This window comes from Corylus avellana, chromosome 8 (genome assembly GCF_965113065.1).
Source record: "Corylus avellana chromosome 8, dhCorAvel1.hap1.2, whole genome shotgun sequence".
NCBI lineage: Eukaryota > Viridiplantae > Streptophyta > Magnoliopsida > Fagales > Betulaceae > Corylus > Corylus avellana.
This window is the reverse complement of record NC_142497.1, coordinates 1,121,777-1,146,488: the sequence shown is the minus strand read 5'-3', so window position 1 is coordinate 1,146,488 and position 24,712 is coordinate 1,121,777. Positions and strand designations below refer to the sequence as shown.

Below are 24,712 nucleotides of genomic sequence, written 5' to 3'. Positions count from 1 at the left end.
ATACTATTTCACCAACCCTATACTATTCTACATTCTTATTCTACCATCCTTATACCTACCATTTACTATCCTATTATATCACCAATTATTACAATCATACTCCAAATTATACCAATCAATCATCAATTATCATATCTCTTAAATCTCCCAATAAAATAATCAATATAAAATCATCATCATGATATAATAACCTCAAATCAATATTCATTCCAATAATATTCATAAGATCTAATAAGTTCCTCAAGAATAAATATTATTACCTAATATCATCAATAAATATCTCAACCTCAAAGTAAATGCCATTACCTAATATGAATATTAATATAATCATAGCATCAATTTAATATCTCTAAAATAAGACTTTAAAAATCTGGGGTGCTACAATCTTCCCTCCTTATTAGAATTTCGTCCTCGAAATTAAAGCCCATAAATTACCACCTATCTTCAAATTGAGCAACCCAAATTAAAAACAAATCATACTTGAACCATAACTTACTCAAGTTACTATAAAAATTTTTAAATTCAATCTGTTCATAAATAAATATCATAACATATTCCATACCCAGGCGATGTGAGACTCTACAAGCACTCTTCTTGGGCACCAGTGTCACCGTTGGCAATCCTCAGGGAATTTCTTCATTCTCGGCCCTTAACTTTTGGCCCTTATACATTTCATTGTGTCTTAACTGACACCATTATAATATAACCCACTTTTGGCATCACCAACGTGTGTCCACTAGCGACCCTCATAGGCTTGTGCACACTCCCACCATCTCAGGCTGGGTAATGTTTTGATACCATTTGTAACATCCCAGGGAAAAGCGCTAGCCACATCTGCGCTATTACCCCAAAAGGACTAGTCAATTTGGAGCTTCCCTATAATTCATTATAAAGCCCAGTTTCACCTAGTAACTAGGCAATGTGGGACTTAGCACCCATGACTATCTCTATAAACTACCCACTCAATGTGGGCTTCTTCTCATCATGCAGTGCTTCAATACCACATGACCTGGCGTTACTAGGTGGCTCTGATACCATTTTTGTAACAATCTCATATAGCGGAAAAACTGTAATTTATCAATACAAAAAAATACTGTTAAAATACTTTTCTTTATACAAAAATACCCAAAGCTATGTCGTACAAGGCATTTATACAAATCTATCCGACAGTCTAAACTCTAGACAAAACTTAACCAACTTGGAATCTCTGTACATTTCAATATGAATCTCTAATCACAACTGCATAATTACCTTGATTTTCCATTCTTGCAAGCACTACAAAAAACTGTGAAGTAGTGAGTCAATTGATTTCCGACAATATAAATCATTGTTGAATCATATATAGCAAAATGCTAAACAAGTTATAAAACCACAAAAATCCGTATTATTGGATATCAATATCATACTCAGTAAGTAAGAATACTTACAGTGGATTACATGAATGGATCATCAAAGGTAATTACTTGAAACCCGTTCTGCTGCAGTTGGTCCATACCCATAACAATCCCTTCACTGACTTTCTCTCTCTCTCTCTCTCTCGCCTAAACTCTCTTTCTTCCTCTTCAGCTCTCTGTCTTAAATTTCCCATCTCACTCTCGGTTCCTCTTGTGTTATTTCTTTCTTGTAGCGCTTGGTCTCGCCATTTCTCTCTCTGTTCTGAGTAAACACTCTTAGAAAGAAGAAAGACCGAGTAAAAAGCGGAAGAAGGAAGAATATATGCAAGAGATGGGAGAGGAGATGAGTGGTGAAAATTGTGAAGGAGAAGAGTTCTATTTATAGGAGAAAATCAAACACTATTCTACCTTCAATTTACAATTATACCCTCATTTTACTATTTCACCAACCCTATACTATTTCACCAACCCTATACTATTCTACCAACCCTATACTATTTCACCAACCCTATACTATTCTACCTTCTTATTCTACCATCCTTATACCTACCATTTACTATCCTATTATATCACCAATTATTACAATCATACTCCAAATTATACCAATCAATCATCAATTATCATATCTCTTAAATTTCCCAATAAAATAATCAATATAAAATCATCATCATGATATAATAACCTCAAATCAATATTCATTCCAATAATATTCATAAGATCTAATAAGTTCCTCAAGAATAAATATTATTACCTAATATCATCAATAAATATCTCAACCTCAAAGTAAATGCCATTACCTAATATGAATATTAATATAATCATAGCATCAATTTAATATCTCTAAAATAAGACTTTAAAAATCTGGGGTGCTACAGGTGAACACCAATTTTAGATGCTCAGCAGAATTAATCTACTTTTCTTTGTGCAAATTAAATAGTCACACATTAGTAGCAAAATAATAATCAAGCAAACCCACAAGCAAGACACCAAGATTTTTACGTGAAAACCCTTCAATGTGAAGGTAAAAACTACAGGACCTAATCCAGTTAAATCTTCTACTGTCAACAATAATGAGTTTACAATTGTCTTCCCTAGAGAAATATCTAGAGGTTATCACTACATCAAGAATACATGCATTCTTGGATTAAACATAAATTCATCACCCTAAAATAGATTTCAACCAAAAAAAAAAAAAAAAATCTCACAAAGTAGGTATTATCAACCAAGCGACTAGAGAATAATTCCAACGATCGACACCGGTCAATATGTAACTTTTGTCGTTAGGAACAACATTCTAAAATTACATCAAGATCGAACCACAAACGAACCTCTAATCTCTGACGGATGTGAATAAGGGAAACCCTTTTTCTCCTTTTTCTTTTTCTTCCTCTGTCTGCGCCGCCACACTCTTTATTTTTTTCTTATTGTTATTTTTTCTCTTTAATCTCTTTATAAACACACGTACTGTGTTAGAATTCTACTATAAATAAAACTCTTTATTTTGTTATAGTCAATGTGGTCCCCACATAAGAGGGACCACCCAACATTGACCAAGTATGAGTTTTGCTTGAGATACAATTACTTATAGTCGAGGCGTAGTACTCTGTTTACACCCGTCTTAACCCGCTTGTTGTAATTGTTTGAGACCAATTTCTTAATTTTGGCAATGGCTTTTTCTCTTGCTCATACTCTGTCTTTTCTTGCTACTTCTGCTACCAACTTCAGCAGTTGTTATTATTATATTTGTTTTTTTGCTAACCAACTAGTTACTCTCCATTTCATTTGATTTGCATCGATGATACTTTTACCAAGAAAGTCACCGCACCAATAATTCTAGAGATATTATAAAGTCAATCAGCATGGGGATATATATATTGACATTTCTGTCCTTCTCTGTCTACCAAGTACCAGCCTTCGAACCTGGCTTTGACTTGGTACGGGGAAGGTTGGCAATTATTGACATTTCAAAATGCAGAAGAAGAATTGTATATGATCTCGATCACCATGTTTCATGCTCAAACCACAAAATTGGCAAATAATAAAGGGATATTATATTAGTAGGTTTATTATTATATCATTTGTAATGATTCGAGAGTAAATTAGTCAGACTTTCAGCTAGGATAACTTAAAAGAATAATCACTTTTTTAACTTTTGATTAAATGTTTAATAATATCATCCAAACAGATCTAACATTCCCTTGATATGGGACTCATCAAGGTTGACTTGAGATAGTTTTTTTATAGTTCAAATCTGTTAGTTCTTGTGTTGGCTTAATTCAGTTCCAAAATGCAGATGCTACTGTTCACGGCTCAAACACTAATATAGAATGCTCAGAATCCAATCTCCACCGTTCATAATGTAGATTCATGTGTTATGAACGTCCCTGCAAAATTTCAGCTCAATCGGACCACAAACGCCCATCGATCGGAGTTGTTGATGAAGACTGGACAGTCCGGGTCCGGACCTCCAGAAGTCGGGTCCGGACCCCATTTCCAGAAGCAAAGCTTGATGAGGCAGGTCCGGACCTCCAGACGCTGGGTCCGGACCTGATATCCAGAACGTGAAGTTTGAAGGAGATGTCCGGACCTCCAGATGTTGGGTCCGGACCTCAGTTCCAGAGAACACTTGTTTGTTGAGATGTCCGGACATACGAATTGAAGGTCCGGACATCACTAGGTTACGAATAAGTAAACCTAGCCATGTCCGGACCTCAGATCAGCCATGTCCGGACACGGCAGTATTATGTTGTGTATTTTTCTATTTAAGCTACGGGAGTTTGCCATTGTAACCTACGTATTTTTGGAGAGCAAAATCAGAGAGCTTAGAGAGAGATATTGTTCTAGCTTATTTGAGAAGGGATTAAATACGTGAAGCCAATCGGAGTTCCGATGAAAGGAAATCTTATAGAAGAATTGTGCCAGATGTTCTGGAAAGGGCTACTGCGGTAGAAGTCAAGTGGGTCGCTTGTCGTGTACAAGGAAGAGTAGATTGCAAAGGTTTTGTAATTCTTCTTGTATTCCTTATTCTTCTTATAGTGGATTGATTTCCTGGGTTTGGCTGCCCCGGAGAGGTTTTACATTTAGAGAGTTCTCTAAATGGTTTCCTCTTCGTAACCAAATATCTGTGTTCTTGATTTTCATTACATATCTGTATTTGGTTAATTATTGATTGTTAGGTCAGATCTTATTCCGCTTAATATTTGTGAATCACCTAGAAATTTGAATAGGTGTCGTTTGGAGTCGTTTTAGAATTTTCAAAATCCACACGAACTACAAATATAATAAATTGTAATTCTAAGAAGATTGGCATGATTGATGCTAATTATGGTCTGTATTGATTACTAAAAGAGATAAACGAAAATGCCTACATCATTGATCTTTCGGGCGACATGGTGATCTCTCCTATAACATGGCTAATATCTTTAAGTGACATCTGCTGAATGAATCATTAACCTGTATAAATTAAATGATAGGTTCTTTTTAAGAGAGGGTGTGTCTGTTGTAGCATGGACCAAGGACAAAATTAGAGGGCAACACGACTAAGCGGTAGCACTGTTTGGATGTAGGTCGTAGCTGAGTGCTACTGACTATGGCTCGGTTGCAACACCATCCGAATGCAAGTTGCAATTAAGCACTACTCGTTGAACCACCGAGACCGTCAATCACATTCTCGTTCGGACAGGGTTGCGGCAGAGTGTCACTAAGAGGCCTCTCGAGAAGCTCAACTACAACTTTGTTCGAATGAGAATGTGACCAAGTCACATGGGAGACCTCCTGAGAGGCTCAGTCACTGACCCATTTGGGCGAGCTTTGCAACCGAGTTCCCCCGAACGTTCACTAGTGCGATTATCATTGAAAAGAAAAGAGCAATCTTACTAGAATCAAGTTGTCTACGCCAAAAATTTAATATTGGATTGAGACAAATTTGATGGCGTTGAAAAGCTTATTTAGAGGATTATAATTTTATATTTCATGGGAATTTCATAATTCCAACGTTTAAATTTTCAAATTTAGGCTCAATATAAGCCTATTAAGATTGTCTTAGCGGTCTGTTGGTATTTATTTTGATCAATTTATTAATAAGAAATACTTAAAGGTTGAGTTTTCTCTTATTTCCCCCTATCAATTCCGTAGTCAATTAACCGGTGGTGATGAGAAAAGATTGTTATTATTATATTTGTTTTTTTGCTATAACCGCATATCACTATTGGTAAAATGTCTTAATCAAATAGTTTTTTATTTTTTGTTAGTTGGTCAAATAGTTTATTTTATTTTATTTTTTGTAAGTTGGTCAAATAGTTTTAATTACACGTTCCGCATATCACTATTGGTCAAATGTCTTAGTCAAATAGTTTTTTATTTTTTGTAAGTTGGTCAAATAGTTTTTTTTTTTTTTTTTTCAAGTTGGTCAAATAGTTTTAATTACACGTTGTCACAGCCAATAAGACTTTGTCCAAATGTCGTGCTAAGTTTCGCTACCCGAAGATTGAAAAAAGAACAAGACATGTACGTTCGTGGTAATTCACCAAGTAAGAGTTTTGCTTGAAATACAATTATTTATAGTCGAGGCGTAGTACTCTGTTTACACCCGTCTTAACCCGCTTGTTGTAATTGTTTGAGACCAATTTCTGAATTTCTTAATTTTGGCAATGGCTTTTTCTCTGGCTCATACTCTGTTTTTCTTGCTACTTCTGCTACCAACTTCTGCTGTTGCTCAAATAACTGTGGGCAGATCTCTGTCTACCAATGATAATTCTTCATGGCTTTCTCCTTCTGGTGAATTTGCCTTTGGCTTTCATCAGCTCAGCGGCTCAGATTTCTTCTTGCTTTCTATATGGTACGACCAAATACCAGACAGAACCATAGTTTGGTATCCAAATGGTGGAAAGATTGCTCCGAGGGGATCAAAGGTGGACCTAACTGCGGATCGTGGGCTTGTGCTTACTAGCTCTCAAGGCGAAGAGTTATGGACATCATCTGATGATCAGAGCCTTACTGGTGTTGTTGCCTATGGTGTAATGAATGACACAGGCAACTTTGTGCTGGAAGATAGCAACTTTAAAAAGCTATGGGAAAGCTTCCAATATCCTTCTGATACGATGTTGCCTACACAAATTATGGAAAGGGGAGGGGTCCTTTCTTCCCGACAGTCAGAGACCAACTTCTCCAAAGGAAGGTTCCAGCTACGCTTTCGTCAGGAAGGTAATCTTGTGCTCAATACCATAAACTTGCCCACAGATGATCCAAATGAACCTTATTACACTGCTGGTGATCTCAATACATCAAATTCCGGTAAGCAATTGGTCTTCAATGCCTCCGGCTACTTTTATATTCTGAGAGAGAATGAAGAACGCATCGCCATCGCACAGGGAAGTCCCTCAACTGGGAATAATTTATATTTCAGAGTTACTCTCAACTTTGATGGAATTTTCACTCTGTATTCTCACCCAAAGACTTCCGCAGGCAATGAAAGCTGGACCCCCATTTGGACTGTACCTGATAATATTTGCCTGGCTAATGTACCCCCTAATGCTGTCGCGTCATATACCGGTGTTTGTGGGTATAACAGTGTGTGCAAAATCAACCCACAAAATAAAAGGCCAACATGTTACTGCCCAAAACGCTACTCTTTACTCGATCCAAATGATCCGTATGGAAGCTGCAAGCCAGACTTCATACAGGCCGGATGCAAAGAAGATGAAATTAATTCCCAACAAGCTCTGTATTATTTAGAGGAACTAACTAATACTAATTTTGCATTTTCAGATTACATAAGGTTGCCGTCTTTTACTGAAGAGAATTGCAAAAATTCTTGCTTGCAAGATTGCATGTGTGCTGTTGCAATATTTTCAACCAACAATATCTGTTGGAAGAAGAAGCTACCACTCTCCAATGGGAGATTTAGGGAAGATGATGGAGGGAAGGTATTTTTTAAAGTTAGGAAAGATAATTCCACACTACTTGGTCCTTTCCAGAATCCAGTGCAAAAGAAGAAGAACCAGGACCGTTTGATACTGGCGGGGTCAGTGCTTCTGGGTTGCTCTCTGTTTGTCATCTTTATATTGATTGGGGCTATTTGTTATGGATTTTTCTACAAGGAGAAAGTGAGCAAAATTGACAGAAATGGGTCTGTCTGGGAAATGAATTTGCGTTGCCTTACATACAAAGAGCTTCTAGAGGCTACAGATGGGTTCAGGGAAGAATTGGGAAGAGGAGCTTTCGGTATTGTTTACAAAGGAGCGCTAAAGATGGGTTCTAATGTACTCCATGTGGCAGTCAAGCAGTTAATTAATAGTGGTGCACAAGAGAAAGAGATGGAATTTAAAGCTGAAGTGGAAATTATTGGTAAGACACATCACAAGAATCTGGTCAGGCTGATTGGATTCTGTGATGAGGGACAGCAACGGTTGCTAGTATATGAGTTACTGAGCCATGGAACTTTAGCAGGTTTCCTTTTTGGAGACTTGAAACCAAATTGGAAGCAAAGAATCCAAATTGCTTTTGGGATTGCTAGAGGACTCTTGTATTTACATGAAGAGTGCAGCACTCAGATTATTCATTGTGACATAAAGCCTCGGAACATACTGCTCGATGAATATAACAATGCCCGAATTTCTGACTTTGGATTAGCAAAGCTTTTGGTGATGGATCAGAGCCAAACGCATACTGCCATTAGAGGAACAAAAGGGTATGTTGCGCCGGAATGGTTTAGGAACATGCCAATTACAGCTAAAGTTGATGTGTACAGCTTTGGTGTCATGCTGCTAGAGATCATTTGTTGTCGGAGAAGCGTGGATATGGAGTCTGGCGAGGAGGACAAAGCAATTTTAACAGATTGGGCTTATGATTGCTTTCAAGAAGGAACATTAGATGTTCTGGTAGAATATGAGAGGGAGGCCATGGATGACATGGAGAAGCTAGAGAGGTTTGTGAAGGTTGCCATTTGGTGTATTCAAGAAGGACCATCTCTTAGACCCACCATGAGGAAGGTTACGCATATGCTTGAAGGAGTTGTTGATGTACCCATTCCACCATGTCCATCTCCCTTTACCACTACATGAAGTTGCAGTTTTTTTTTTTTTTTTAATTAATAAGCATTTGCTCTGTTTTGTAATCTAATGTCAGTAATTTAGAGTTAAGTTTGTCTTGCTTCATACAGTGTAGATTAAAAGTTGAATTTAAGTAAATAAATTTAAAGTTCAATGAGTTATCTTCGGATGTTATTTTCTATGGGGTTGTTGAGCTTGAGCACAATTCTTGTTGTTCTTCTAATTATCAGAATGTGAATTCTGCATATGACTCTTTTCACTTTTACTTGACGAGGTTGAGATAAAGTTGAGTTTGATCTGGATTTGTGTCCGGTAGTTTTTAAAATTATTAATAGATAAAAATTTAATAATAATCATCTTAAATTCAATAACAATTTTAAAAGACACATTACATTTAAGAAAACTCTAGTTCTCCTTGTAATATTACTCATTTAAGTTTCCATGTACAAAAATTTCTGACTCCATGGTATATGTTATTGTGAGTATGTGACTAATTTATTCTAAAATCATTACAAATCATATAATAATAAACCTAGTATTATCAACTTTCCAAATGAAGATCATCTTCCAGCTGTCAATCTTGCAAGGAAAGAAAGGAGTGTTGCTGTCAATAGCCTTGTAGTTGTTGGACATACAAAGAAGGGAATGAGCCTTGTTGTCAATCAGCAAGGAATGGAAATGAGAGATAATTCAGAATATTCAACTATCATAATAAATGGAATTCGTCTCATCGAGGAAACATTCAACAGAAAAGCTCACCTATGGGAATACTTATCTAGCAAATCTTCTTAATTGACACAATCCCACAGGAATACTTATCAAGCAAATCTTCTTAATTGACACAATCCCACAATATGTGGAATTGTCTTGCTATAAATTATATCTTGTCTCATTGCTTTGCCTTGTAAATCACGAACCACATCACTATATAGTGGTGTACATATTACTGTTTACAATCAGTAAAAAATATCATCTCCTTGTTTGACAACTTACAGACAGGCAGTGAATCGCCTGTTAGCAGTTATTTATGTTAAACGGCATCGGAGTAAGGGCATGTTTGATGCTTGTTTTAGAGTTTGGGGCCTCATTATAGAGCATGTTTTAATTTAGACCATTTTGGGATAGTTTTGGGCTTGTGTTTAGTGTTTTGGTATGAAATTCTAAACCCAAAAAATTTCGTTTTGCTATACTATTTTTTAATATATTTAATATTAGGGTTAAATAACTTTCAGCTCTCTGTGGTTTAACGACTTTATTTTTTTGTTTCCTCGGTTTCAATTCGTATCACAAATAATACCTGGGTAATAGCAAAAAATGGAAATGATACTTCTGTCTAAATCCCATCCAAAATTTAACGAGAAGCCACATCAACACCATTAAAAAATCGACATGTGTTCATATATTAATTAAAAATACAAAATAAAAATTTCATAATTAAAAATATTATCAAAAAGTCTTGGTTTTTGCCTGGATTCGAGAAAGAAAGGCTTGGTAGTGTGGAATTATCTTTCCTAACTTTGAGGAAAACCTTACCTCTATAATTTGTATTAAATCTCCCATTGGAGAGTGAGAGTTGAAGAAATTCGTGAGCTTAACTCATCTCATAAAACCGGTTCTATAAGAGAGGGTTGCTCATTCCTTATAAACATGCCCAAGATCTTGTCCACAGGCAAATGTGAGATTATTCCTCAACACTCTCTCTCACGTGCAGACCAGTATTTTTTTCAGTCCTTGTCACAGGATAAACAGTATGGGCCCTATTTGTCATGTGGTAGGCTCTGATACCATGAAGAAATTTGTAGGCCTAACTCATCTCATAAAACCGGTTTTATAGGAGAGGATTACACATTCCTTATAAACATGTCAAAGGTCTTGTCCAAAGACAAATGTGAGATCATTCATCAATACCCTCTCTCACATGCATGTTGATTTTTTTCCCAGTCCTTATCACGGGGTAAGTAGTGTGAGCCCCATTTGTCTTGTGGTAGGCTATAATACCATGAAGAAATTTATAAATAAATGCAGAAATAAAATAAAATAGACAAATGAATTTTTACGTGGTTCAATGTATGACTTACGTCCATAGGATAAAGCCCAAAAGGCTACGTTATGCTCTTATTACTTGATGTCTTACAATAAAATAAATCTTCTTTCTTGTTTAATGTACTTTTATAATTATTCTAGGACGAGGTTGTGGTAAATTAGATTGTCATTAATTGACTAATTTATTCTAAAATCATTACAAATCATATAATAATAAACCTAGTATTATCCCGTGATTATTTGCCAATTCCGAGGATTTATTTGAACCGTGAAGGCCTTTTGAACATGAAACATTGTCCATGGTAGCACTCAGGGGTGGAGGCAGGGGGTTGAAGGGGTCACTCTCCTCAAAATTCTCTTTACCCTTGGTAAAAAAAAAAAAAAAAAAATTAATACCATGATTATGGATTTATGCCCCCCCTCAGCAACTCTTGAGGACAAATGCCCCCCTCGACCAAAGGTTGAAGATGATGCAGTTGAGTCAACTCTAACCATTGTAACTTGAAACTTGCAGTTGCAAAATAACAAAAGATTGAAGATGATGCAGTTTCAAATATTTTTCTTAAACTATGGAAGAAGATAAAGTACACATGTGCAAGAGAAAATAAAATAAAATAAAAGGTACAATGTGCAACTTGCAAAAGCACAAGAAAGAGACCAAAAAATCTTTCTAAAGTATAAAGGCTTGTCCACTGTCCACATGTTCAACTCTTTCCAATAATTTTCTTAAAGTATGAAAGAAGATATGGTACATGCTAACATGCGTGCAATTGAAATAATAATAATAATAATAATAATAAATACAGCATGCAACTTGCAAAACACAAAAAGAAGGCCAAAAAATCAATTGTTATTTCTAACTTTCTAAGCCACATGTTGTGTTTCCTAAAGTAATGTGTCAATTAAATTCAAAGAGGCTGAAGATCAATTGTCAAATCTCCTTACATCTTACAAAAATTACAAAATTTTGAGGCATTTTTCTTCTTAAAGACTTGTCAATTTTGCAACGGAAAATTAAGGTATGTAATTAAATTGTTATATTTAGATTTACATTTTTTTTAAAATTAATTGTTTTGATATTTATATTTTTATTCTTGATAATTGTTTTTATATTTAATTATTTATTAATTGATATAGTTTTTGTTTCATATTTTAATTGTATAAAATTTACAAAGATATAATTGCAATTATATGAGATTATGGAGAAAAACAACGATTCTATTGAACTTCAATCGAATTATAAATGAGCTCGTGTTAAAATTGGTGAGCAAAGACAAATATTATACTTCCAACCTATTAACAATCATGCCTTCTTCGAACCCTGTTGCAAGGCTCGTCTTCTACAGCCTTACGAATGTTTCCATTTTGTCACACTATAGTGAAAATTTTTGCCACCCCCACTAATATCCTGACTCTGCCCCTAATAGCGCTGGATAGGCGGTGAATTGCCTGTTAGAGCATTTCCAACAGATTAGGTAAATGGCTCGTAATAGTTACATTTAACTATTTTGAGCCATTTTTTGTCTCCATCAAATTAGCTCCAGAATAGTTAAAGGGGACGTTTCGCTACAGTGAATAGCAAAATAGTGATATTCACTATAGCACACTAGATGATTATTTTATTATTTCTCAATGATTACTTTTTATTCTCAATAAAAATAGTGTTAAATAATAATATTTAAAGAAAGTAGAGAGTTGAATAGATAATCTATTGAAGTTTGTATTGAAATCTAGTAACTAAAATACAAAAATGTAAATTTTGGCGGGAGATGCTCAATTATTTTATGTTAAATTGCAGCAGCTTAGCTAAAAAAGTAATATTAACTACATTTAGCTATTATTGCTCATTTTTTAGCTCCAACAGAATAGCTTGTCATTAGGTAGAATAGCTACTTAACTACAGTGGATAGCAATTTTGTGTTATTCACTATAACACACTAAATGAATAAAATATTATTTGCTTTTATTTTATTTATTGTTTCTTTATTTAGCCTCTTTTCACCCAACATTTTTCCTTTATTCTGAAACACCTCTTCATCTGCTACATCTCTCTCAAACACGAATTTTTTTTCACCCAAATAATTTATCGCTCTCGCTCGCTCTGTTGCCACAATACCTCTCTCTCGCTCGTTCGGTGCTTCTTCTCATTCTTGATAGAAATGCTGCCTCACGTTCCATGCATGTGAAATTATAAATTTTGTTGCTTAATAGTTTATTGGTTGTCTTCTGCAAGCGATTTTTTGGCTCCTCTGTTATCAATTTTTTTTCTACAGGTTGTCTTTGACTATTTGTCTAAGTTATCATTTTTTATTTATTTATTTATTTATTATTATTATATGTATTTATTTTTATTTTTATAAATGATTTTTATATATGTATTTGTTTTTTTCCCTTTAATTAAGTGTTGGCAATACCCCCAAACTTTCACCCGTTTTGAAATACCCCCATGAGCTTCAAAATCTCTCAATTTAGTCCTCTGAACTTTCAATTGCTTTCAATTTGGACCCCTCCGTCAGATTTTAAACATCACATGACGTTTATACCCCTGACTTTTGTATAAAATTCCAACTTCTAAAACGTTTTTTTAATTTTTAAAAAACAAAAATCAGGGATATTTTGGCTTTTTTTTGAATTTTTAACGGCTAAAATTAACGGAATGGTCCAAATTGAGAGCAATTGAAAGTTCAGGGGACTAAATTGAGAGATTTTGAAGTTCAGGGGGGGTATTTCAAAACGGGTGGAGGTTTGGGGGTCCTTAGTGAAGTTTCCCCTAAAAAAAAAATGAAAAATCATATTTTAAAGCAAGTATAACTAAAGTAATATTTTAAAACAAATAAAATGAATAAAATAAAAAATCTATTAGAGTGTGTAGTGAAAAAGTAATAACTAAAGTAAATAATTATATTTTTTCATTAGCTAAAATAACTAATGCCGCTAGAGTTGCTCTAATGGCATGTTCGGTGCTTATTTTAGAGTTTTGAGCCTCTTTATAGAGCATGTTTTAATTTAGACAATTTTGGGCAATTTTGGGATGGTTTTGGGCTTGTGTTTAGTGTTTTGGTGAAATTCTAAACCCAAAAAACTTCGTTTCGCTATACTATTTTTTAATATATTTAATATTATTATGGTATTCCCCCCCTCCCCCTTTTTAAGACATGTTTTAAACGGTTTTAGGTGGTGTTTGATAAATGAGTTGGCCTAAATACTGTAGATGATGTAAATTGATGTAAAAAAAAAAAAAAAGTAAAAATGTTTTACATAAAAAAGTGAAAAAGTGAAAAAATTTTATTTTGTACTGATTTTTTTATTTGAGTAATAATAATAAGTGAATGATGTAATATAAAAAGTAAAAAATTTAAAATGTTTTGATGTTAATTTTTTAAAAAATTGTGATAAACAGTACCTAGACCAACTCCAACCACTTTACCAAAGAAGGCCTTGATTTTTTTTGTTAACACTATGGTCGATTGCTCATTGGGTAAAGATATTGACCACGCCAGGCACAAAATTTTTTTTTATTATTATTTTATTATTTTAATTTTTTTGAAAAAAAAAAAAAAAAAAATTTTGTGCCTGGCGTGCTTCACTGTTGAAGCACGCCAGGCGTGCCCCCAATCACGACTCTCATTGGGTAAAGATATTGACCACGCCTGGCGTGCATCAACAGTGATGCACGCCAGGCACAAAATTTTTTTTTTTTATTATTTTTTTTTATTTGAGTAATAATAATAAGTGAATGATGTAATATAAAAAGTAAAAAATTTAAAATGTTTTGATGTTAATTTTTTAAAAAATTGTGATAAACAGTACCTAAACCAACTCCAACCACTTTACCAAAGAAGGCCTTGATTTTTTTTGTTAACACTATGGTCGATCATTACGGTCGTTCGTTTTAGGTGGAAAGACCAGCATGCATGCATGACTTTTTTAATAGCTTTAAGAATTATTGGCGTCGACGTGACTTCCCATCCCATCAATCATATGGTGGCCCCCAAAGATTTTTCTTTTGTGTTTTAGTTGTACGCGGTTTTGAATATGAGGAAAGATAGAAATAAAACTTAGATACATAATTATCCTATGTGGTCAAATTTTTTAAAAACAAAATAAAATTTAGATGTTCTGGTAGAATATGACAGGGAGGCCATGGATGACATGGAGAAGGTGGAGAGGTTTGTGAAGGTTGCCATTTGGTGTATTCAAGAAGGACCATCTCTTAGACCCACTATGAGGAAGGTTATGCATATGCTTGAAGGAGTTGTTGATGTACCTATTCCACCATGTCCATCTCCCTTTACCACTACATGAAGTTGCTGTTGATTTTTTTTTTTTTTGTTTAAAATAGCATTTGCTCTGTTTTTTAGAGAGGCAAATAACCTAATAGACTAAGGAAAGATAAACCTAGTAGACTAATGAAAAGTAAACCTAAAAGACTAATAATACTTAAGGAAGTAAATAACAAATAAATAACCCTAACATAATATTCTTAACATTCCTCTCAAACTCAATGTATAAACTTGAGTTTGGGTAAAAGAAAGGGGAAAGAAAAACGAATTCGCCGAAAAAGTCGTCGGAGTTGGCTGGAGTTTGGCTGCCGAAGGCGGTGCATGCAGGCTGGTGGCGACAGAACCCAGTTCTAAGCTGTTGGGTTGAAAATCTTGGATCTGGGTGATTTCTCAAATACTCCAATATCCCCCTTCAAACTCAAGGTTTGGGAAAAAGAAAGGGAATTTTTTTTTTTTTTTTGTGTCCGCCAGACTCAAGAAAGCGGTTTTGGATCAGGTGGGAGATGCCTTGGATGGATCCGGTTCCGGTTGTAAAACCTAGTGGACTGAATCAGATTTAAGATCTGCTTGGTCAAGTTGACAGATCGGATTGCCAGATCTGTGGATCTGAGTCTAACCCACTGGACTAGGTCGACCCGCTTGGTCGAGTTGACAGATCAGATTGCCAAATCCATGGATTAGGGTCTAACCCACTTGACCAGGTCGACCGTTTCGGATCGGGTTGAAAGTGCTGACGTGGCAGAGGTGTTGCTGGAGGGCCGATGGCTGCGGATCTTCCATGGATCTATAAATCTGTGCCTTGCAAGCTAAAATATGTGCTTAATTTTTTCAGATGAGGCTACGATGAAGGCATGGAAGAGATTTTGAGTGGATGATTGCTAGGCAGCGCGCAGACGAACGGAAAAAGGAGGTCACCGGAGGGAGCGTTGGAAAATGTCAAAGACGTTTAATGGAGGCCACTGAAAAGTGGCTCTGATACCATGTTAAATATATTGGATAATATATTAGAAGCGGAAGAAAGAGAGAGAGAAGAAAGAGAGAGCGGAAGCACACAATAGACTACATTGTATTCATATTCTATTATAATTGTATTGATAATGAATACAAAGACCTCTATTTATAGAGAGGCAAGTAACCTAATGGACCAAGAAAAGGTAAACCTAGTAAATTAAGGAAAGGTAAACCTAGTAGACTAATAATAGCTAAAGAAGTAAATAACTCTAACATAATATTCTTACTAGCAACAAAGTGGACAAAGTGGGTTAAGATGTGTGTAAACAGAGTACTGTGCCTAGAGTATAAATAATTGTAGCTCAAGCAAAAACTCTCCCTTGGTCAAACATGTAAGCCTTTTGGTCTGCAAAGCTATTAAAGCATAATCCAAGGGCAAGGGAGAAAGACATACAATATGACAACTGAAAAAGGACAAATTCTGAATCATAGTCATGGTAAACTATAAAAATAGAGAAAAATATAAAAAAGCCCCCCAAACTACCAGCCGTTTTCGATTTAGCCCCCCTGATGTTCCAAAAGTTATAAAGTAGCCTCCCAAACTACCAAACTTTTGCATTTTGGCCACTCCGTTAGTCAAAACCGTTAGTCTGGACGAAAACCACGAAACGACGCCGTTTTATTAGGGTTAAGTTACGAAAATGCCCTTGTGTTTTTTTTTTTTTTTTTAAGCAGGAGCAAAACGACGCCGTTTTGCTTAGGGTAAGAGTTGTATTTACGGTTTAGGTGTTTAGATCCTTCACGCAGCCTCCTTCAACCCGTCCCCTTCTTCACCCAGCCCCCCACAAGACTAGCCGCCCGATCACACAGCCCCCCCGCACGGTGCGCCGCTCGATCGTCACCTCCTCTTCACGCAGCCCCCCCGCACGGTGCGCCGCCCGATCGTCGCCTTCCCTTCACACAGCCTCGTGTACCGTGCCGCCCGATCGTCGCAGTCCCTTCACGCAACCCCCCCACTGTGTCGTCTACCCAATCATCTCCCTCACGAGACTCCCTCACCCAGTTGGTCCCGTCATCTGAGGATGATGATCGAGCAGACAACACCCTAGGGGGGCCGCGAGACCACACTGTGCGGGGGGCTGCGTGAAAGGACTGCAACGACCGGGTGGCAAGGGAAGTTGACGATCGGGCGGCGCACCGTACAGGGGGGCTGCGTGAACGGGAAGCCGATGATTAGAGTGCCAGTCTTGCGGGGGGCTGGGTGAAGGAGGGGACCAGGTGAGAGGCTGCGTGAAGGAGAGACTAAACAAAATAAAATCAAAATATACAACTCTTACCCTAAGCAAAAATGGCGCCGTTTTGCTCCAGCTTAAAAAAAAAAATAATAATAATAATAATGAAAAAATCACACAACGGCATTTTTGTAACTTAACCCTAATAAAACAGCGTCGTTTCATGGTTTCCGTCCAAACTAACGGTTTTGACTAACGGAGTGGCCAAAATGCAAAAGTTTGGTAGTTTGGGGGGCTACTTTATGACTTTTGGAACATCAGGGGGTTAAATCGAAAACGGCTAGTAGTTTGGGGGCTTTTTTATATTTTTTCCATAAAAATAAGTTATTAAATTCAAGAAAAGAGATTTAGAGGAATACTACCAAAAAATGATGGCAGCTTGCTAATGGTTAAGATCGATGGAAGTAGTTCACAAAGTTTGAGTTGGACGAGTTTGATCTATAGCAATGATATTAAAATCCACACTTTAAATATTAAGAAAAATACAGAAACGCATAAAATAAACACCAAGGTCACGATAAGATAAAGTACGAAAGGATCCGAGAGATATTAAAAATCAAACACAAGATTCGAGTAATTTCTGCCTTAAGTTTGAGGGGAAGTTAAAATATATGATCATTTGATTTCACATTTGATTTGTAGTCTCCTACCTTTCAGGTAATCAGATTTAATTGTATTCAAATCTCATTTGATATTATCTTTACCTACCAATGTTAAAGTCACAACATAAATCCAACTTATGGTCAACTTCTCTCTTACGTGTCATTTAACAACAAAAGAAATTGAGAGAGAGGATTTTGGGATTCCGAAAATTTGGAAAAAAAAGACAATTTGTTTGGTTTAAAATTCAAATTTTTTTACATGTAGGAGAGAAGTTGGCCATGAGTTGAGTTTGTGTTGTGTTCGTATCAAACATCTTTGTATTCTCTCTTTAGATATTCTCTGTGGTGAATATAGGTCTCCAAAGTTTTGTTAACACCAAGGTCACGATAAGATATTGTAACTAACTATTGAAGACGGTTTTTTCTAACCGCCTTCAAAAGTTGTTAGGCTGTTGACAGTTAGGACGACTAACAGTTAGGATGGTTAACAATTAGCGCTCACTCCTATGCACACATACTCTTATATTACGATTTTGAGAAATGGGCAGCAAAAGGAGAAAGAAGACAAGGCGAAAAACATTAACACAAGGCATTGTGAGAATTGTTCGGATTCATACAATCAGATGAATGAAAATAAATTGAAAGAACATTATTTATAGAGAAATGATTGGTGTCGATATGTTGTTCTTATGTCTCTCATATCATCTTACGAATCAACTATTAGATTTGTAAACTTATGTGAGCTCCACATAAGTCAATGCTGAACTCCACAAATTTAATGGTTAATCTATTAAATTTGTAGAAGAATACGGAAAAAATATGGACAAATTATTGACATCAATCATTTCTCTTATTTATATATAGGGAAGATCACAATGAATGATTTCCATGACTTGTAATAACAGCTGAAAATATTCAAAGTCCACCAAAGACTTATCAATACAAAGAGCCACAAAAGTCATGTCGGTGCCGGTGGGGTGGGTGTAGATTTATTATGCCCACCTCCATCTTCATGATGAATATGGAAAGAGCTATTTTATTGTTAAGATTTTATTTTGTTGCATTTAATTGTATATATGATATTATATATGTTATATATGTGATTAGTATGCTTCCAATAGAAGAATTGTATATAACCTTGATCACCATGTTTCATGCTCAACCACAGAATTGACAAATAACAAAGGGTTATTAGATTAGTAAGGTTATTATATGAGTTTTTAATAAAATTTATTTCAACCTTATTCTTGCTATTAAAAAAATATGTGCATCTCACATATTCAAATGACACATGTCACTTTTATAGACTAAATTGAAAGAAATTCTTCCAACCCAGTTTAGAGAAAAACTTTATCCATTTATTATTATATCATTTATAATGGTTGGAGAATAAATTAGTCGTAGACTTTGAGCTAGGATAAGTTAAAAGAATAATCACTTTTTTAACTTAGTTGCAGACAAAGAGTAATCACTTTCTGATACTCTGTTTAGTCGCAGACAAAGAGTAATCACTTTTTTAACTTAATCACTTTCTGATACTCTGTTTAGTCGCAGACAAAGAGTAATCACTTTTTTAACTTAGTTGCAGACAAAGAGTAATCACTTTCTGATACTCTGTTTAGTCGCAGACAAAGAGTAATCACTTTTTTAACTTGAGTAATTGTTTAATTATATTATCCAAATAGATCTACCATTCCCTTGATATGGAACTCATCAAGGTTGACTTGAGATAGTTTTTTTATACTACAAATCCACACGAGCTACAAATATAATAAATTGTAATTCTAAGAAGATTGGCAAGATTGTTGCTAATTATGTAAGAAATTCTATTTAAGGTATGATAGTATGTCACATATATTTATTGTAATTATAAAATATATATAATTTTGACATTCAATGATTTATTCCAAATAAATAGTATTTTGTCGAATCAACTATTTTGAATTGATTATTTATTTGATTCTTATTTCTTGATAAGAGAAATAAATAAGGTAAAATTGTTATTATTATATTTGTTCTTTTAGCTATAACAGCATCACTATTGGTAAAATGCCTTAGTCAAGTAGTTTTTTGTATTTTGGTAAGTTGGTCAAATAGTTTTAATTACAGGGTGTTGAGACTTTGTCCCAATGTCGTGCTAAGTCTTCCCTACTTGAAGATTGAAAAAAAGAAGAAAAAAAAAAAAAAACCAGACATATACTGGTTCGTGGTAATTCACCTTAGATGTGAACACTAATTTCAGATGTTCAGCGGAATTAATCTACATTTCTTTGTGCAAATTAAATAGTCACACATTAGTAGCAAAATAATAATCAAGCAAACCCACTAGCAAGACACCAATGCGAAGGTAAAAACCACGAAACCTAATTCAGTTAAATCTTCTACTATTAACAATAATGAGTTTACAATTGTCTTCCCTAGAGAAATATCTAGAGGTTATCACCACATCAAGAATACATGCATTCTTAGATTAAACATAAATTCATCATTCTAAAATGGATTCCAACAAGAATAAAGAAAGATCTCACCAAGTAGGTATTAGCAACCAAGTAACTGGAGAGAAATTTCAACAATCGACACCGGTCAATACGTAGCTTTCGTCGTCAGGAGCAACACTCTAAAACTACATCAAGATCGAACCACAAACGAATCTCTAATCTCTGACCGATATGAATAGGAAAAACCCTTTTTCTTCTTTTCCTTTTTCTTTCTCTGTCTGCGCCGCTGCATTCTTTCTTTTTTTCTTATAATTTTTTTTTTCCTCTCTTTAGTCTCTTTATAAACACACGTACCATGTTAGAATTCTAATACAAACAAAACTCTTTGTTTTGTTGTTGTCCATGTGATCGCCACATAAGAGGGACCACCCAACATTCACCAAGTAAGAGTTTTGCTTGAAATACAATTATTTATAGTCGAGGCGTAGTACTCTGTTTACACCCGTCTTAACCCGCTTGTTGTAATTGTTTGAAACCAATTTCTTAGTTTTGGCAATGGCTTTTTCTCTTGCTCATACTCTGTTTTTTCTTGCTACTGCTACCAACTTCAGCAGTTGTTATTATTATATTTGTTTTTTTGCTATAATCGCATATCACTATTGGTAAAATGTCTTAGTCAAATAGTTTTTTTTTTTTTTTTTTTTCAAGTTGGTCAAATAGTTTTAATTACACGTTGTCACAGCCAATAAGACTTTGTCCAAATGTCGTGCTAAGTTTCGCTACCCGAAGATTGAAAAAAGAACAAGACATGTACGTTCGTGGTAATTCACCAAGTAAGAGTTTTGCTTGAAATACAATTATTTATAGTCGGGGCATAGTACTCTGTTTACACCCGTCTTAGCCCGCTTGTTGTAATTGTTTGAGACCAATTTCTGAATTTCTTAATTTTGGCAATGGCTTTTTCTCTGGCTCATACTCTGTTTTTCTTGCTACTTCTGCTACCAACTTCTGCTGTTGCTCAAATAACTGTGGGGAGATCTCTGTCTACCACTGATAATTCTTCATGGCTTTCTCCTTCTGGTGAATTTGCCTTTGGCTTTCATCAGCTCAACGGCTCAGATTTCTTCTTGCTTTCTATATGGTATGACCAAATACCAGACAGAACCATAGTTTGGTATCCAAATGGTGGAAAGATTGCTCCGAGGGGATCAAAGGTGGACCTAACTGCGGATCGTGGGCTTGTGCTTACTAGCTCTCAAGGCGAAGAGTTATGGACATCATCTGATGATCAGAGCCTTACTGGTGTTGTTGCCTATGGTGTAATGAATGATACAGGCAACTTTGTGCTGGAAGATAGCAACTTTAAAAAGCTATGGGAAAGCTTCCAATATCCTTCTGATACGATGTTGCCTACACAAATTATGGAAAGGGGAGGGGTCCTTTCTTCCCGACAGTCAGAGACCAACTTCTCCAAAGGAAGGTTCCAGCTACGCTTTCTTCAGGAAGGTAATCTTGTGCTCAATACCATAAACTTGCCCACAGTTGATCCAAATGATCCTTATTACAAAACAGACATCACTGCTGGTGATCTCAATACATCAAATTCCGGTAAGCAATTGGTCTTCAATGCCTCCGGCTACTTTTATATTCTGAGAGAGAATGAAGAACGTATCACCATCGAACAGCGAATTCTCTCAACGGAGAATAATTTATATTTTAGAGTTACTCTCAACTTTGATGGAATTTTCACTCTGTATTCCCACCCAAAGACTTCCGCAGGCAATGAAAGCTGGACGCCCATTTGGTCTGTACCTGATAATATTTGCCTGGATAATCCTGGAGAGTCGATGACCGGTGTTTGTGGGTATAACAGTGTGTGCAAAATCAACCCACAAAATAAAAGGCCAACATGTAAATGCGCAACAGGCTACTCTTTACTCGATCCAAATGATCCGTATGGAAGCTGCAAGCCATACTTCATACAGGCCGGATGCAAAGAAGATGAAATTAATTCCCAACAAGCTCTGTATTATTTAGAGGAACTATCTAATACTAATTTTCCATTTTCAGATTACAATAGGTTGACGACGTTTACTGAAGAGAATTGCAAAACTTCTTGCTTGCAAGATTGCATGTGTGCTGCTGCAGTATTTTCAATCTTAAATACCTGTTGGAAGAAGAAGCTACCACTCTCCAATGGGAGATTTACCGAAAATGATGGAGGGAAGGTGTTTATCAAAGTTAGGAAAGATAATTCCACACTACTTGGTCCTTCTTTCCAGAATCCAGTGCAAAAGAAAAAGAACCAGGACCGTTTGATACTGGCGGGGTCAGTGCTTCTGGGTTGCTCTCTGTTTGTCATCTTTATATTGATTGGGGCTATTTGTTATGGATTTTTCTACAAGGAGAAAGTGAGCAAAATTGACAGAAATGGGTCTGTCTGGGAAATGAATTTGCGTTGCCTTACATACAAAGAGCTTCTAGAGGCTACAGATGGGTTCAAGGAAGAATTGGGAAGAGGAGCTTTCGGTATTGTTTACAAAGGAGCGCTAAAGATGGGTTCTAATGTACTCCATGTGGCAGTCAAGAAGTTAATTAATAGTGGTGCACAAGAGAAAGAGATGGAATTTAAAGCTGAAGTGGAAATTATTGGTAAGACACATCACAAGAATCTGGTCAGGCTGATTGGATTCTGTGATGAGGGACAGCAACGGTTGCTAGTATATGAGTTACTGAGCCATGGAACTTTAGCAGGTTTCCTTTTTGGAGACTTGAAACCAAATTGGAAGCAAAGAATCCAAATTGCTTTTGGGATTGCTAGAGGACTCTTGTATTTACATGAAGAGTGCAGCACTCAGATTATCCATTGCGACATAAAGCCTCGGAACATACTGCTCGATGAATATTACAATGCCCGAATTTCTGACTTTGGATTAGCAAAGCTTTTGATGATGGATCAGAGCCAAACGCATACTGCCATTAGAGGAACAAAAGGGTATGTTGCGCCGGAATGGTTTAGGAACATGCCAATTACAGCTAAAGTTGATGTATACAGCTTTGGTGTCATGCTACTAGAGATCATTTGTTGTCGAAGAAGCGTGGATATGGAGTCGGGCGAGGAGGACAAAGCAATTTTAACAGATTGGGCTTATGATTGCTTTCGAGAAGGAACATTAGATGTTCTGGTAGAATATGAGAGGGAGGCCATGGATGACATAGAGAAGGTGGAGAGGTTTGTGAAGATTGCCATTTGGTGTATTCAAGAAGGACCATCTCTTAGACCCACTATGAGGAAGGTTACGCATATGCTTGAAGGAGTTGATGTACCCATTCCACCTTGTCCATCTCCCTTTACCACTACATGAAGTTGCAGTTGTTTTTTTTTTTTTTAAATAGCATTTGCTCTGTTTTGTAATCTAATGTCAGTAATTTAGAGTTGTTAAGAATACATATAGTTGATATTATTCTAGGATTATTTCTTTCTTTATGTATTTTAAGTTTTCTTAATCTACTATGTTTACATTTTCTTGGTGTATTAGATTTACTTGTCTATCACTCATAACTTCTCTATAAATAGAGGTATGTATAATACTTCAATATAACTTTACTCAATAAAATGTAGTCTATATGTGTTTCCGCTCTCTCTTATTTAACGTAAGTGAGACAATTTTGTATATAAAGTTGTCTCACTTTATATACAGGGTAGTTTACAAGTTGACAATTTTGGGATAGTTTTTAAGACAAAAACATTAACACAAGGGATTGTGATGGAGAACTGTTCGGATTCATTTCCTTGACTCTGTTTTTTCTGTTTGAAAAGAAAGAATGCAAGGGATACCGGAATAGTATCTATATGTTTGAATACACTTGATTAGATCAAGGTATATATGAAACACCACGTTGTTCCGACATTTCATTCAATTTTTTGATAAAGTCAACAGTAGTCGGACCCCAGCAATTAGTGAAAAGAAGGACCATTAATCTAATTGGACAGGACCAAGTTGGTTTCCAAGTCTTCCCTCTAGTTTCCGTCCACTCATTTCACTCTCAACTATTAAAGGATGAAGAACCCTATAAGATGGACACGTACAAAATGCCCGCTCCACACAGATTGGGAAGCTAGTGGGTGACTTCAATGAATTGTTTGCTCAAGACCTTTATCACTTGAGCCAATCCCTTTGGTGTCCTTTCTTAAAGTTTTGTTTTACAAACAAACGGCGTTCAAACTCGAGCATTAAAGTTTGTTATAGCCAATTGTGGAACTTCTTGTCCAGCCCTTGTTTCACTCTCAACTACTAAAGTCAAATTAAAAGAATACACCTATAATAGAGAATGGTTTTTAACTACTACTAATGCTTTCCTTGAACTGATTATTTTAAGGAAATGCTTTTCGTTTTCTTTATAATCCAAATTAGTTGCTGTTGAGCTGATTTATGTACCCATGTTCCCAACAGGAAATCCCACATCTTTGGTACATAATATATATGGGATTGTATTATTAGTTTACTATAGTTCATCATGACCCTTGTTTCTTTTATCCAAAAGATTAATATAAGATTACAGTCATGGGTTGTCAAAGGGGGTATCAAATAATCATAAAGTTGTTTTTCTTACATGGACTCAAAATATCCTTAGAATGACATCGAAGGTGATGTAATCA

General features: G+C 35.7%; 1 protein-coding gene and 1 pseudogene across 1 annotated transcript; both read left to right on the top strand.

The window, feature by feature from the left end:
* Nucleotides 1–6,040: 6,040 nt before the first annotated feature.
* LOC132163713 (G-type lectin S-receptor-like serine/threonine-protein kinase RLK1) lies at nucleotides 6,041–8,457 on the top strand. Its single transcript, XM_059574084.2, has one exon. The coding sequence runs from the start codon at nucleotides 6,044–6,046 to the stop codon at nucleotides 8,453–8,455; it is 2,412 nt and encodes an 803-aa protein (XP_059430067.2). The 5' UTR covers nucleotides 6,041–6,043; the 3' UTR covers nucleotides 8,456–8,457.
* Nucleotides 8,458–21,002: 12,545 nt separating this feature from the next.
* Nucleotides 21,003–23,511, top strand: LOC132164439 (G-type lectin S-receptor-like serine/threonine-protein kinase RLK1 pseudogene; annotated as a pseudogene).
* The last annotated feature ends 1,201 nt before the right edge of the window (nucleotides 23,512–24,712 follow it).

Excerpts from the sequence above, each read along its gene's own strand:
- LOC132163713 (XM_059574084.2), top strand. The coding sequence starts at position 6,044 with ATGGCTTTTTCTCTGGCTCATACTCTGTTTTTCTTGCTACTTCTGCTA.